The sequence below is a fragment of the Carlito syrichta genome, unplaced genomic scaffold (assembly GCF_000164805.1).
Source record: "Carlito syrichta isolate Samal-C Ts95f unplaced genomic scaffold, Tarsius_syrichta-2.0.1 Scaffold301768, whole genome shotgun sequence".
Lineage (NCBI taxonomy): Eukaryota > Metazoa > Chordata > Mammalia > Primates > Tarsiidae > Carlito > Carlito syrichta.
Window position 1 is genome coordinate 425,289 of NW_007245864.1, and position 13,247 is coordinate 438,535.

General features: G+C 49.0%; 1 protein-coding gene across 1 annotated transcript in view; it reads left to right on the plus strand.

Moving 5' to 3' along the window:
- Positions 1–2,293: 2,293 nt before the first annotated feature.
- RNF213 (ring finger protein 213) overlaps positions 2,294–13,247 on the plus strand; it is a gene marked incomplete at its 3' end in the record, with an annotated part of 99,569 nt that continues 88,615 nt past the window's right edge. Inside the window, exon 1 of the mRNA XM_021710966.1 lies at positions 2,294–2,390. Coding sequence (XP_021566641.1) covers positions 2,294–2,390 — 97 coding nt within the window. The remainder of the gene's footprint in view (positions 2,391–13,247) is intronic.

Consider the following 13,247-nt stretch of genomic DNA (forward strand, 5'->3'; position numbering starts at 1 on the left):
CTCCCCGGCGCGGGCGTGGAGCCCCGGTCGCGCTGCCCCCGGGAAAGGGCCAGGGCGCGAGCGGGGAGCGGACGGGGCGGCCAGCCAGCACGGGGCCTCCGGCACCGCCCTGAAATCCTTTGCCTTCACTAGCTGCACCAGCTGACAAGTGTACTTGCAAAAAGAGACTTCTCTATTTCCTAGGAACTTTTGGGAGACAGGAATCACCGCCCCCGAACAGCACAGCGCGCTCCCAAGTTTGCAGCGCCGCCGGGCGCTGGGTTCAAGGCCAGGTGGGCACACTTCCCCTTCCCCGCTGGCGGCCGGGGGAGCCGATCTGCGAGGATCCGGGGGAGGAAGGGGAGGGAGGGGAATGAGCTGGTGCAAAGATGGTGGTGAGCTCTCCCTGCCCCCACTTTGTTTTCTTGGGTGGAGGTTGAGCGCTGGGCTTTGAGGCTGGTTGCAGGGTCAGTGCTTGGAGGAAAAGGGCAGGGAAGAGACTGGAGGCCGACTGGAATGGAAATGCTGAGTGCCTGGGGAACTTGTGTCTTCAACCCCCTCTTGCAAACAGGGAACAATAAGATGCTTTGGGGAGAATTTCCAGAGCCTGCTGTGAGTTTTCTGGTTTTGAGGGGAAGCGCAGCATTGGAGAGGGAAACGTTTTAGGTGGAAAGAAAGAGGCCTGGGCCATGGAGAGTCATTGAAGGTGTTTGAGTGCGAGGGAGTGCCCAGACTTCAGTGATAGTTGATTCAGGGGCATGTGAAAGGGACAGAGCGTTGTGGGGGCCAGGGCCTGGCTGTGGCAAGTGTAAAGGAATTTTAAGCTTTCTTTCTACTCTCTGAAGGAGAGATATTTGAGTCTCTGGAATAAAGTGACAGTCAATAGATTTATTACATGCATACACAAAATATAAGACTGAAGAAGGGTCATGCCAGTGAATGTCATAGCCTTGGACTAGGGGTTGGGGCTTGGAGAGGGAGTGGCTTCTGAATACAAGGTTGTCTTGTTATGCAAAGATAGTTTCTCAGGTAATCTTGAGCTGCCCTCCGAGGAACTCCTGAGGCCTGCAGCAGTCTCTGCATACCCCACCTGACCTCTTTCTTGTCTCTTCCTCAAACCTACTTTAGGCAGACCAGGGGGCTTCAGAGAAAGCTACTGCTTGCATCTGCCCTTGAGTAATGTAGATCTCCCTTCTAATCTTTTATGAAAGGCCACCATCCCTGTGTCTGCAGTTTCTCCAAATAGCCATCTCAAAATATGCCACAGAAGTCAGTTTTGGAGTGGCATGTTGTAGTCTTTTACACAGGTGACCACACATACCCTGTGCCCCTGTCCCAGACCAAAAGAGCCCACTACCTGGTGGAGACCCAGCTGCTGGGGGAAGGGCTACAGCAGGGTGGGAGTGGGCAGGGGACTACACAGGGTGGGAGTGGGCAGCGGGCCTGAGTGCCTTTGTGGTGCCCTCCCGGCTGGTGAAGGCCCCAGCGGGGTTCTGTGGTTCAAGGATGGTGGATGGGCCTTGGAATTCTTACCTTGGAGTCAGGTTCTCAACTGTAGGCAGCCAAGAGCCAAAATGCCAAACACACACCACCACCATCACCACCACCCCACACACTACACACACACACCCCGCTGATGAGATAAGTGCCAGCGCTGGACCAGCTGCGTCCCTCACCTCCCCCAGTGATTAGGAACCCCACCCACCAGCCCCACCAGCCCAGGCCACCCCACATGCTTTCTGTGGTGCTGTTAGAGCTGTCCCTGTGTGACTGACCTCATCCTCATGTCATCACCTGCGGGCAGGAGCCTTTGTCCCCTTTTGAAGATGAGTGGGGTGAGTGCCTGGCTTGCTGCAGGCCAGGGGACCTAGCTCTGGGTGCATCTTTGCCCTTCTCTACCTCACACCCACCTCAGGGTTTCCCATGTGCTTTGACCCTGTCTTGAGCACCCCCATCCCTCACCTTACCTCTCATTCTCTTCTGTGGAGGTAGGGACAGTTTCTAGACTGGCTGAGTGATGGACCAGGACAGAGACTGCTCAGGAGGCTGCAGAAGCAAGTATCTGGGGGCAGCAGAGGGAAGCAGGTGTCAAGCCGGGGAGGAGCCAGACTGCACTGGGATGTGCCCGCAGGGGTTGTGCTTGTGCTCGTTTAATTGACCGGGGGACTGTCTGGGCGGCAGTAATCTCACTTTCCCAGAAAATGAAACTGAAGCAGGGCCTGGTCACGTGACAGGAGGGACCGTATATAGCCGGCTGCCTGGATCTCTTCCCCTTGCTTCTAGGTCTGCAGGGGACGCATCCCCACCCGGAGATATGGAATGCCCTTCGTGCAGGCATGTCTGCAAAGAGGAAGCCCCCAAGTACTGCAGCCAGTGCGGGAACAGGCTGCCTCCTGTCGCCTCTGTAGCAGGTGAGCCCTGAGGGGCACCAGTGGGTGCTGGGGACACAGCTAGGGCAGTGGGGACCCCCTGCAGTGGGCAGTCAGCCCTGTCCCCTTTCCAGGAAATGGAAGACTTGGCAGCAGGCAGCCAGCTGGGGCTGAGGCCCTCTACGGCTAGAGAACTCTCCTGAGAAGCACTTTCATTAAAAGAACAGTTTTGTCGGAGTCTTTGCTGAAGGTGCTTATCGCTTTTGTAAAGTTTCAGTTTCATTTCCTGGAAAGAACTTAAGAATTTTTCCTTCCCTCAGGAACAAGAAGAGTCAGGCTGAACTGAGGGATTCATAGAGGGTTTCAGATGATGCCACAGAGAAGCGGCATCTGAGATGTTGCGGGATGGGGACTCTGCCTGGGCTTGTTTGGGGAGAGGCAGGAGGGCTCCCTGCAGCCTGTCCAGGTCCCTTCCTGGCGCAGGGAGGCTATCTGAGAGATAGGAATGGAGCATGGTGCGAGGTGGGCTTTGCCTGCTGACCATTTGGGATCTGTCCTCGAGCCTGCCGGCTTCTAGGGATTCAGACTGTGTCCCTTGTCACTCGGGGCTGCTCTTTTCCATGTCCCTTGGTGGCCTCATACAGTTCCATGGTTTAAAATGCCACCTGTGAGCTGGGCTCAGTGGCTCAGCCTGTAATCCCGCGCTTTGGGAGGCTGAGGTGAGTGGATTGCCCGAGCCCGCGGGTTCGAGACCCACCTGGGCCACTTGGCGAGACCTCATCTCTACAATAAATCAAAAAATTAGCTGGGCGTGGTAGCGTGCGCCTGTAGTTCCAGCTACTTGGAAGGCTGAGGGGGAAGGATTGCCGGAACCTAGCAGGTCGAGGCTGCGGTGGCCGGGAGCGGCCACTGCACTCCTGTCTGGACTATAGAGTGAGACTCCAACTCAAAAAAAATAAATTAAAAAAATAAAATAAAATGCCACCCGTGTGCTGGCAGCACCCAGGTTAATCCTTTACCCTGGACCCCTCACCTGAATGCTGGCCACTCTGTGGCCTGTCAACTTGGCGTCTGGGAGACCTTGAGCCTTTTTGTGTCTAAAGCCCAGCTATCCTCAGGCCCCCACCTCCACGGGCAACTTGTCTTTCTAGCTGCTTCTGCTAGAACCAGCATCCTCGGGTCTTCTCCTTCTTTCCTCTGCCATCCTCTTGGGGATAAGAGGCCCCTTCTGGTCTCCATGCCTTTACCTTGCCCTCTCTCCTACTTTTAGTGCAGCAGTCAGATCATGTACCTCCTTCCAGCATCCCCCTCCCCTACCAGTTTAACTGAGTACAAGCAAAAGGTCTTACATTGGCCCACAAGATCCTGCGTAGATGGCTGCCCACCTCATTCCTTCTGACCTCCACCTGCTGGCTTCCCAGAGCCCACTGGCCTCCTTGCCCTTCCTGAGACACACTAGGTGTACTTTGACCACAGGGCCTTTGCACAACCTGATCCCGGTGCCTGGCCAGGCTTCTTCCCTCTTCTCGTTCAGTCTTTGCCCAGCTGTAACCTCCGATGATGCCAGGACCACCCATTTAAAATGACAACTAGCCCCTCCCCCAGACTCCAAATTTCATTTCCCCTGACTCTGTTTTTGTGGCACTGGGACCACATTAGGGGAGACCTCTGCTCCCTATTCTCTGCTTTTCCCCAAGTTCCTTGCACAGTGCCTGGCGCACACCAGATGCTCAATGTTTACCTGCTGCCTGCATCAAAGAAGTTTCGCGGGAAGACCACATGTATTTTCTTCCTCCTTCCCTCCCTCCCTCCCTTCCTTCCTTCCTTTATCAGGGCCTCACTCTGTCTCTATCTCTGGGGCTGGAGTACAGTGGCATAATCAAGACTTACTGTAGCCTTGACCTCTTGGGCTCAGGCAATTCTTCCACCTCAGCCTCCTGAGTAACTGGGACTCCAGGCACACACCACCATGCCCTGCTAATTTTTTTGATATATTGTAGAGATGAGATCTTGCTATGTTGCCCGGGCTAGTCTTAAATTCTTGGACTCAAGAGATCCTCCTGTCTCAGCCAGAATGCTGGGATTACAGGTGTGAACCATCACTCCTGACCTTACCTTATTTTTGAAGTCTGCGTGGCATATGTGTTGTGGTGTTGTTGGTGCCAGAGCTTCTTGCCTGGGGACTCTGATGTTACCTTTGTGTTCAGGGCTCGGGTATGAGCCGCCAGTTCTTCCATCATTCTTATATCCTTGCATTTGTACGAAGTGCTCACGTGACAGATGTTTTTGCTGGGCTGCAGGAAGTGTGAGCGAGCTGCTGCTTTCTGTTGTTGGTTTTTGCTTTATTGATTTCTTTGCTCTTTGGGGAGCAACTTTGGCGGACAGTCTGACTTCAGAGTTTCATCTCTTCTTTTGGAACACCTGGGGTCTTGATGGGTTGCGGAATTGTAGAGTTGATGATGGTCTCATTGGCTGCTCCTGTTATAGATTTCTTGCCATCGGGAAACTGAGTCAATGGATGACTGAGCTTCTGGTGTCCCGGTGGAGTTTCCTCCCTGTGAGGGCTTCTAGCCCTGGTCACGGGAACATTTTCCCTGGTGGAGGGCCTTTGGGGTGGAGGGTCTTTGGAGTCCCAGAGGTTAAAAAAAATCTAATCATCTGTGATGTACCTGGCCCTGGGCTCAGTATTGAGGGAAGAGCAATCATAAATCCCCATTCACAGATGCTGAGAGTAAAGCACAGAGAGGCTAAGTGACTTGCCCATGGTCCCAAAGCTGGCAGCTGGCAGAAACAGGATGGGAACTTTCCAGAGCCATGCCCTGGGGATAGCTGCGGTTCAGGTTTTGCTGGCCTCAGGGGAAGGGTGGGAAGGTGGGGTATAGGTGTGGCTGGGGGGATGAATAGCTCCAGCTCCTGCCTCTGGACCTGCAGTCAGAGGAGCAGGAATTAATGTGGGCCTCGGGGACCAAAATTAGCCACTGCTACAAGATACAGCAGGGTGGCCCCAACTGGTGACCGAGAAGAGAGATGTACAACAGACAGTGCCATGGGGGGAGCTTCATTTAGTCTCCGATCCCTTTGGGGAAATGGGTGATCTCACATTCCCTTCTTGGAGGGTCTTCCTGAAAGGTCACTCTCCCTTTGCCCTGTCCTTTCATTCAGTGTGAGGGGCTTTCACAGGGCCATCAGGGCACCTGGTGTGTTTGCCAACAGAGCAGGAGAAAAAAAAATGAAAGTCTGTCTGAGAACATGGGCGTGTGACATTTTTGTAAAATGCCATTAAATCTTCTCCTACTTGAACCAGAGCCAGTGGCTGCCTTCTGGGAGGATGCCCATCCCAGTGGGTAGGGAGAGTGGGCAGGGTGGCTATGCACCTGGGCCCAGTCAGAGGCTGGCCTGGGACTTCCGCATATCTGGGCTGTGCCTCTTTGCGGGAATGGAAACTGAAACCAAGATGGTGGGGGTTGGGGAGAATATGGGGAAGGCGTGTCTGGAGCAGAGGAGGCAACCACTCCGGACAACCACTTGCAAGTTCACCAGGTGGCCCTGGGCTCGGGGCATCCCAGACACAGGCTCCGGGTGCTGGAGGAGTGGGGGACACAGGCAGGCCAGTCTCTGGACAGGGCAGTGGAGGCTGTGGGGCAGTCTGCCCAAAGGCCCTGGGATGCCTGTGTCTTGTGGGAGGGATATTGGGATTAAATTCAGGTGTCCATGTTCCTGGACCAGGCAGGGGCTGCCAAGAGAACTAGTTCCACATGATTTGGGTGTATCTGTGAACTTGTTTCCAGAGGAGGTTAGTGCGTGAGTGGACAAGGTAGGGAACATCTTGAAGAAAAAGGTAGAGCCAACCAGGCTCGGTGGCTCAGCCTGTAATCCCGCGCCTTTGGGAGGCTGAGGTGAGTGGATTGCCTGAGCCCGCGGGTTCGAGAACTGCCTGGGCAGCAAGACCTCATCTCTACAATAAATCAAAAAATCAGCCGGGCGTGGTAGCGCGTGCCTGTAATTCCGGCTACTTGGAAGGCTGAGGCGGAAGGATTGCTGGAGCCCAGCAGGTCGAGACTGCACTCCAGTCTGGGTGACAGAGTGAGGCTCCAACTCAAAAAAAAAAAAAAAGAAAGGAAAAGGGGGAGCCAAGAGGATTTCCTCCTTCTCCTGGAGCTGGGACACATTCTCCTTCTCCTGCTGTTGGACATCAGAACTCTGGACTCTCTGGCCTTTAGGACTTCTAGGACTTGCACCAGTGGCCTCCTGGGTTCTCAGCCCTCCAGCCTCAACCAAGAATCAGGCCATCAGCTTCCTGGTTCTGAGGCCTTTGGACTTGGACTGAACCGCTACCAGCATCCTGGGGTCTCCAGCTTGCAGATGGCCTGTCTCAGGCAGCCTTGACGTGAGACTTCTCGGTCTCCATAGTCACATGAGCTAATTCCCCAATAAGTCCCCTCTCATGCATATGGACACGAATTCTATTGATTCTGTCTTTGTGGAGAACCCTGACTAATATGGATTCTGGTACCAGGAGTGAGTTTTAAGGAATCTTAAGGATGAGTTTCCTAAGTTGGTTTTGGAGTTTCTGGAGTTGACTGTCTAACCTGATTAAATGTAGAAATGCTAAGAACTTTACTTCTTTTTTTTTCTTTTAATTGGAGTTTCACTCCGTCACACAGACTGGACTGCAGTGGCCACTCCTGGCCACCGCAGCCTCGACCTGCTGGGCTCCTGCAATCCTCCACCTCAGCCTTCGGAGTAGCCGGAATTACAGGCATGCGCTACCACACCCAGCTGATTTTTTGACTTATTGTAAAGATGAGGTCTTATCAAGTTACCCAGGCGGGTCTCGAACCCACAGGCTCAGGCAATCCACTCACCTCGGCCTCCTAAAGGCGGGGGATTACAGGCTGAGCCACCGAACCCGGCTACTTCTTTTTTTTTTTTCTGAGTTGGAGTCTCACTCTGTCACCCAGACTGGAGTGCAGTGGCCGCTCCCGGCCGCCACAGCCTCGACCTGCTGGGCTCCGGCGATCCTTCTGCCTCAGCCTTCCAAGTAGCTGGAACTACAGGCGCACTAATTTTTTTATTTACTGTACAGATGAGGTCTCACCAAGTTACCCCGGAGGGTCTCGAAGCCACGGGCTCAGGCAATCTACTCACCTCAGCTTCCTAAGGCACGGGATTACAGGCTGAGCCACCGAGCCCGGCTAGAACTTTACTTCTTTTTTATTTTTTTTGAGTTGGAGTCTCACTCTGTCACCCAGACTGGAGTGCAGTGGCCGCTCCCAGCCACCGCAGCCTCGACCTGCTGGGCTCCAGCGATCCTTCCGCCTCAGCCTTCCAAGTAGCTGGAACTACAGGCGTGCGCTACCACGCCCGGCTAATTTTTGATTTATTGTAGAGATGAGGTCTTGCCAAGTTGCCCAGGTGGGTCTCGAACCTGCGGGCTCAGGCAGTCCACTCACCTCGGCCTCCCAAGGTGCTGGGATTACAGGCTGAGCCACTGAGCCCGGCAGAACTTTACTTCTAATACTGAAAAGAGCACTGGCAGTCCATGTTGTGAACTATTTTATTTTACTTATTATTTATTTATTTATTTATTCTTGAGTCAGGATCTCACTCTGCTACCCAGACTGGAGTATAGTCACACAATCGTGGCTCACCACAGCCTTGCCCTCAGGTGATCCTTCCACCTCAGCCTACTGAGTAGCTGGGACTATAGTCACCATGCCTGGCTAATTTTTTGACTTTTTTTGTAGAGATGAGATCTCACTATGCTGTCTTGGCTGGTCTTAAATCCTGGGCTCGAGCAATACTCCCACTTCAGCCCCCCAAAGAGCTGGGATTACAAACATGAACCACCGCATCTGGTCTATGAACAGTTTCTAGAGATATGCACAGATGCATTTGACACTCCAAATTCACCACTTATAAGAGGCAAGGAACTTGGAGACTCTGCATATGATACTTGTAGAAAAACATGGACTGTAACAAATTTGGTTGGCTGCCTCTAGTCTCACTGCACAGTGTAATGAAATCAAAGGATAAACTTAGGTGTTCAATGTCTTGGTTCCAGCTCCGCATAAATGGCTTAAGAGTTCCTAAGTGTGCCCTGGGTCTGAATCTTCCCTCCTGGAGCCACATTACTGAAATTGCCCCAAATCATGCAGGAACCCTTGTCGTGAGATTGGCTGAATTATAAGGAAGGCCAGGCTCTCAGCAGTGCAGAGTGTCTGCTGTCAACGTGAGGGCATGGCTGGGAAAGGACATACAAGTTGGGATGCAGATGTGTGGGGGACCCTGCTATGGTTGGGTACACTGAGCTCCTACATTATGTAAACTTGGATCAGGCTGGATTTGTTTGTATGGGCCCCCTGAGCAGAGATTCTGCATTTAACATCTCAGCTCATAGAGTCAGGAAGGACTCTGGCAGTTTGGTTGGTTGATTGGCTGAAATACCTACTGTGAGCAGGAACCCCGGGATTGAAGGATAGGCCCAGTCCTTTCCAGGAGGGACCCCAGTACACTGCTGATAATTTATACAGGCATTGTTTTATTTTGCTTTACTTTATTGCGCTCCCAGATACTGTGGTTTTTACAAATTGAAGGTTTTTGTCAACCCTGTGTTGAGAAAGTCTTTGGGTACCATTTTTCCCATAGCGTGTTACATTTTGGTAACTCTTTTTTTTTTTTGAGTTGGAGTCTCACTCTGTTGCCCAGACTGGAGTGCAGTGGCCGTTCCCTGCTGGGCTCCGGCGATCCTTCCGCCTCAGCCTTCCGAGTAGCCGGAATTACAGGTGCATGCTACCACGCCCGGCTAATTTTTTATTTTATTGTGGAGATGAGGTCTCACCAAGTTGCCCAGGTGGGTCTCGAACCCGCAGGCTCAGGCAATCCACTCACCTCAGCCTCCCAAAGTGCTGGGATTACAGGCTGAGCCACCGAGCCCGGCTACATTTTGGTAACTCTTACACTATTTCAAACTTAAAAATGATTATACCTTTTACAGTGATCTGTGATCAGTGAACACTGATGTTACTGTTAGTTATTTGGGGTGCCACAAATCACGCCTCTATGACAGTGAACTTAATTGACAGGGAACTTAATTGGAGTGTCAAATGCATCTGTGCATATCTCTAGACACTTCATAGACCAGGTGCGGTGGCTCATGCCTGTAATGCCAGCTCTTTAGGGGACTGAGGTGGGAGGATTGCTCAAGCCCAGGAGTTTAAGACCAGCCAAGGCAACATAGTGAGATCTCATCTCTACAAAAAAAAAAAAATTAGCCGGGCCTGGTACCAACCAGCTATTCCAGGCCTCTCTCCTTCTGCTCAGGCCTCCCTATTTCCTGAGATACAACAGTATTGAAATTAGGCCAGTTAATAACCTTACAGTGACCTCTAAGCATTCAAGTGAAAGGAAGAATCTCATGTCTCTCACTTTAGTTCAGAAGTGAGAAATGATTATGGTTAGTGAGGAAGGCGTGTGGAATGCTCAGACAGACCGAAAGCTAGACCTCTTGTGCCAAACAGCTAGCCAAGTTGTGAACGCAAAGGGAAAGTTCTTGAAGGAAATTGAAAGCCTACTCCAGTGAACACATGAATGACAAAGCAAAACAGCCTTATCGCTGATATGGAGGAAGTTTGAGTGGTCTGGAGAGAAGAGCAAACCAGCCACAACATTCCGTTAAACCAAAACCTAAACCAGAGCAAGGCCCCATTCTCTTCAAGTGTGTGAAGGCTGAGAGAGGTAACGAAGCTGCAGAAGAAAAGTTGGAAGCTAGCAGAGGTTGGTTTATGAGGTTTAAGGAAAGCAGCCATTTCTATGACATAAAAGTGAAAGGTGAAGCAGTAGGTGCTGATGGAGAAGCTGAAGGAAGTTATCCAGAAGATCTAGCTAAGATCCTTGAACAGCAGATTTTTAACTAATTTGTTATCACCGACGTGAATTTATGTCATTCTGCATTCTGTTCCTGGTTGCCGCTAACATGGATTTATGTCTTTGCAAATTCTGTTTCTGAATGCTGCAACGTTGTCATATGTATGTGTTACTATATTTTGCTTGAAAATTAATAGTGAGGCAAGGAGAAAGAAAGTTAATTGAGATAATTATCTGATCTCAACTGCACAATGTTGTTATTGATTTATGTAGATTTATGTAGTTGGTAAAAACTGGAAGTTGGTCATTATTTTGTTGTGATTAGTGTTGTATACTTTTATTTTGCTATTTCAAGACTTTCATACTTCAACATTAAAATTTATTATAATTATGGAATATGAAGAAATGTATGCTGATGAGATTTCCAAGGTCAATGGTGAATCCAGTGAAATTATTAGTGATAATGAGACAGATAGTGATGTAATGATGCAATGTAAATGAATATATACATATATAATATATATTCAGTTTACAATCCAAATAAAAATACAAAGTAAAGAATGCTAGTCAGAGTGGTATCTGAGGCAAATACTGGATATGTCTGTAACTTTCAGCTGTACTGTGAAAAAGGTGCCAATTTAGAAAAGATCATTTCACTTGTGCTTAACCACTGAAGTTAATGGCAACAAGCTTCAGATTTTTTTTTTTTTAATTTTCACCCACTTTCAGTATTAGGAAAGTGAAACATTTGCCAATTGCAAATGTGTTTATAACCTTCTATTGGAAGAAGATACCATCTAGAACTTTTATAGCTAGGGAGGAGAAGTCAATGCCTGGTTTCAAAGTATCAAAGGACAGGCTGACTCTCTTGTGAGGAGCTAAAACGCCTGGCTCATTTTTTTTTTGTAGAGATGAGGTCTCCCCAAGTTGCCCAGACGGTTCTCGAACCTGCGGGCTCAGACAATCCACTCACCTCAGCCTCCCAAAGGCACGGGATTACAGGCTGAGCCACCGAACCTGGCTTAGTTTCCTTCTTCTGCATGTGGATATTCAGTTTTCCCATCACCCCTTATTTGAACAGACTGTCTTTTTTTTTTTTTTTTTTCCTGAGTTGGAGTCTCACTCTGTCGCCCAGACTGGAGTGCAGCGGCCGCTCCCGGCCACCGCAGCCTCGACCTGCTGGGCTCCCACGATCCTTCCGCCTCAGCCTTCCCGGTAGCCGGAATTACAGGCATGCGCTACCATGCCCGGCTGATTTTTTTTTATTTACTGTAGAGATGAGGTCTCGCCAAGTTGCCCAGGCGGGTCTCGAACTCGTGGGCTCAGGCCATCCACTCACCTCAGCCAGACTGTCTTTTTCCCAGTGAGTGTTCTTGGCATCCTTGTCAAAAATTAGTTGGCTATAGAGAAGTAGATTGATTTCTGTGCTCTCTCTTCTCTTTATCTAAGTGTCTGTTTTTATGCCAATACCATGCTGGTTTTTGGTTATTATAGCTTTGTAGTGTAGTTTGAAGTCTGTTAGTGTGATATCTCCAGATTTGTTCTTTTTGTTCAGGATTGCTGTGGCTATTTGGGGTCTTTTGTTGTTCCATGTAAATTTTAGAATTTTTTTCTTTTAAAAACAAACAATTCTCGCGGCCCCCCCCCTACCTTTTTTTGTAGAGAGGGGTTTTGTGATGTTGCTCAAGCTGGTCTTGAATTCTGGGCCTCAAGCCATCCTCCTGCCATAGCCTCCCAAAGTGATGGGATTGTAGGCAAGCTACTGTGCCTGGCCTGTTTTTTCTGTTTCAGAGAGAAATGTCATTTGTATTTAGATAGGGGTTGCTTGAATCTACAGATTGTTTTGGGTGGTATTATCATTTTAACAATATTAATTATTCCAGTCCATGAGCGTGAATGTTTTTCCATCTGTTTATATCGTCTTCAGTTTTTCTCATCAGTGTTTTGTAGTTTTCCTTGTAGAGGTCTTTCACCTCCTTGGTTAAATTTATTCCTAAGTAATTTTTTGTTACTGTTATAAATAGGATTTCCTTCTTGATTTTTTTTCCCAGCTACTTTGTTGTTTGTGGGTAGAAATGCTACTGATATTTGTATATTAATTTTATAACCTGTAACTTTACTGAATTTGTCAGTTCTAAGAGGGTTTTAGGATTTCCTTCTTGATTTTTTTTCCCAGCTACTTTGTTGTTTGTGGGTAGAAATGCTACTGATATTTGTATATTAATTTTATAACCTGTAACTTTACTGAATTTGTCAGTTCTAAGAGGGTTTTGGGGGTTTTTTTTGGTAGTGTCTTTAGGTTTTTCTATGTATTAGATAACGTTGATTGCAAACAGGGAAAATTTTACTTCCTCTTGTTCAATTTGGATGCCCTATATTTATTTTTCTTGCATCATTGCTCTGGCTAGAATTCCCAGTTCTACATTGAATATGGTGGTGAGGGTGAACATTCTTTTTCAGTTCTTAGGAGAAAAGCTTTCAGCTTTTCACATATATGGACTTTATTATGTGAGGTACTTTTCTTCTATACCTAATTTATTAAGTGTTTTTTATCATGAAGGGATGTTAAAATTTTATCGCTGGCCTTTTCTGTATCTACTGAGATGATCATATGGTTCCAGCCTTCTTTCTGTTGATGGTGATATATGATGTATGTTGATTCACATATACTGAACCATCTTTGCATTCCTTGGATAAATCCCACTTGATCATGTATTATCTTTTTGATGTGTTTTTGGATTTGGTTTGCTAGTATTTTGTTGGAGATGTTTGTGTCTGTGAGCATCAGGAATACTGGCCTGTAGTTTTCTTTTTTTGTTGTGTCCTTGACTAGTTTTGGTATTAGGATTATCCTGGCCTCATAGAGTTACAAAGGATTTCCTCCAGTTTAATTTTTTTTTTTTTTTTTGAATTGGAGTCTCACTCTGTTGCCCAGACTGGAGTGCAGTGGCCGCTCCCAGCCACCCCAGCCTCGACCTGCTGGGCTCCGGTGATCCTTCCACCTCAGCCTTCCAAGTCGCCGGAACTACAGGC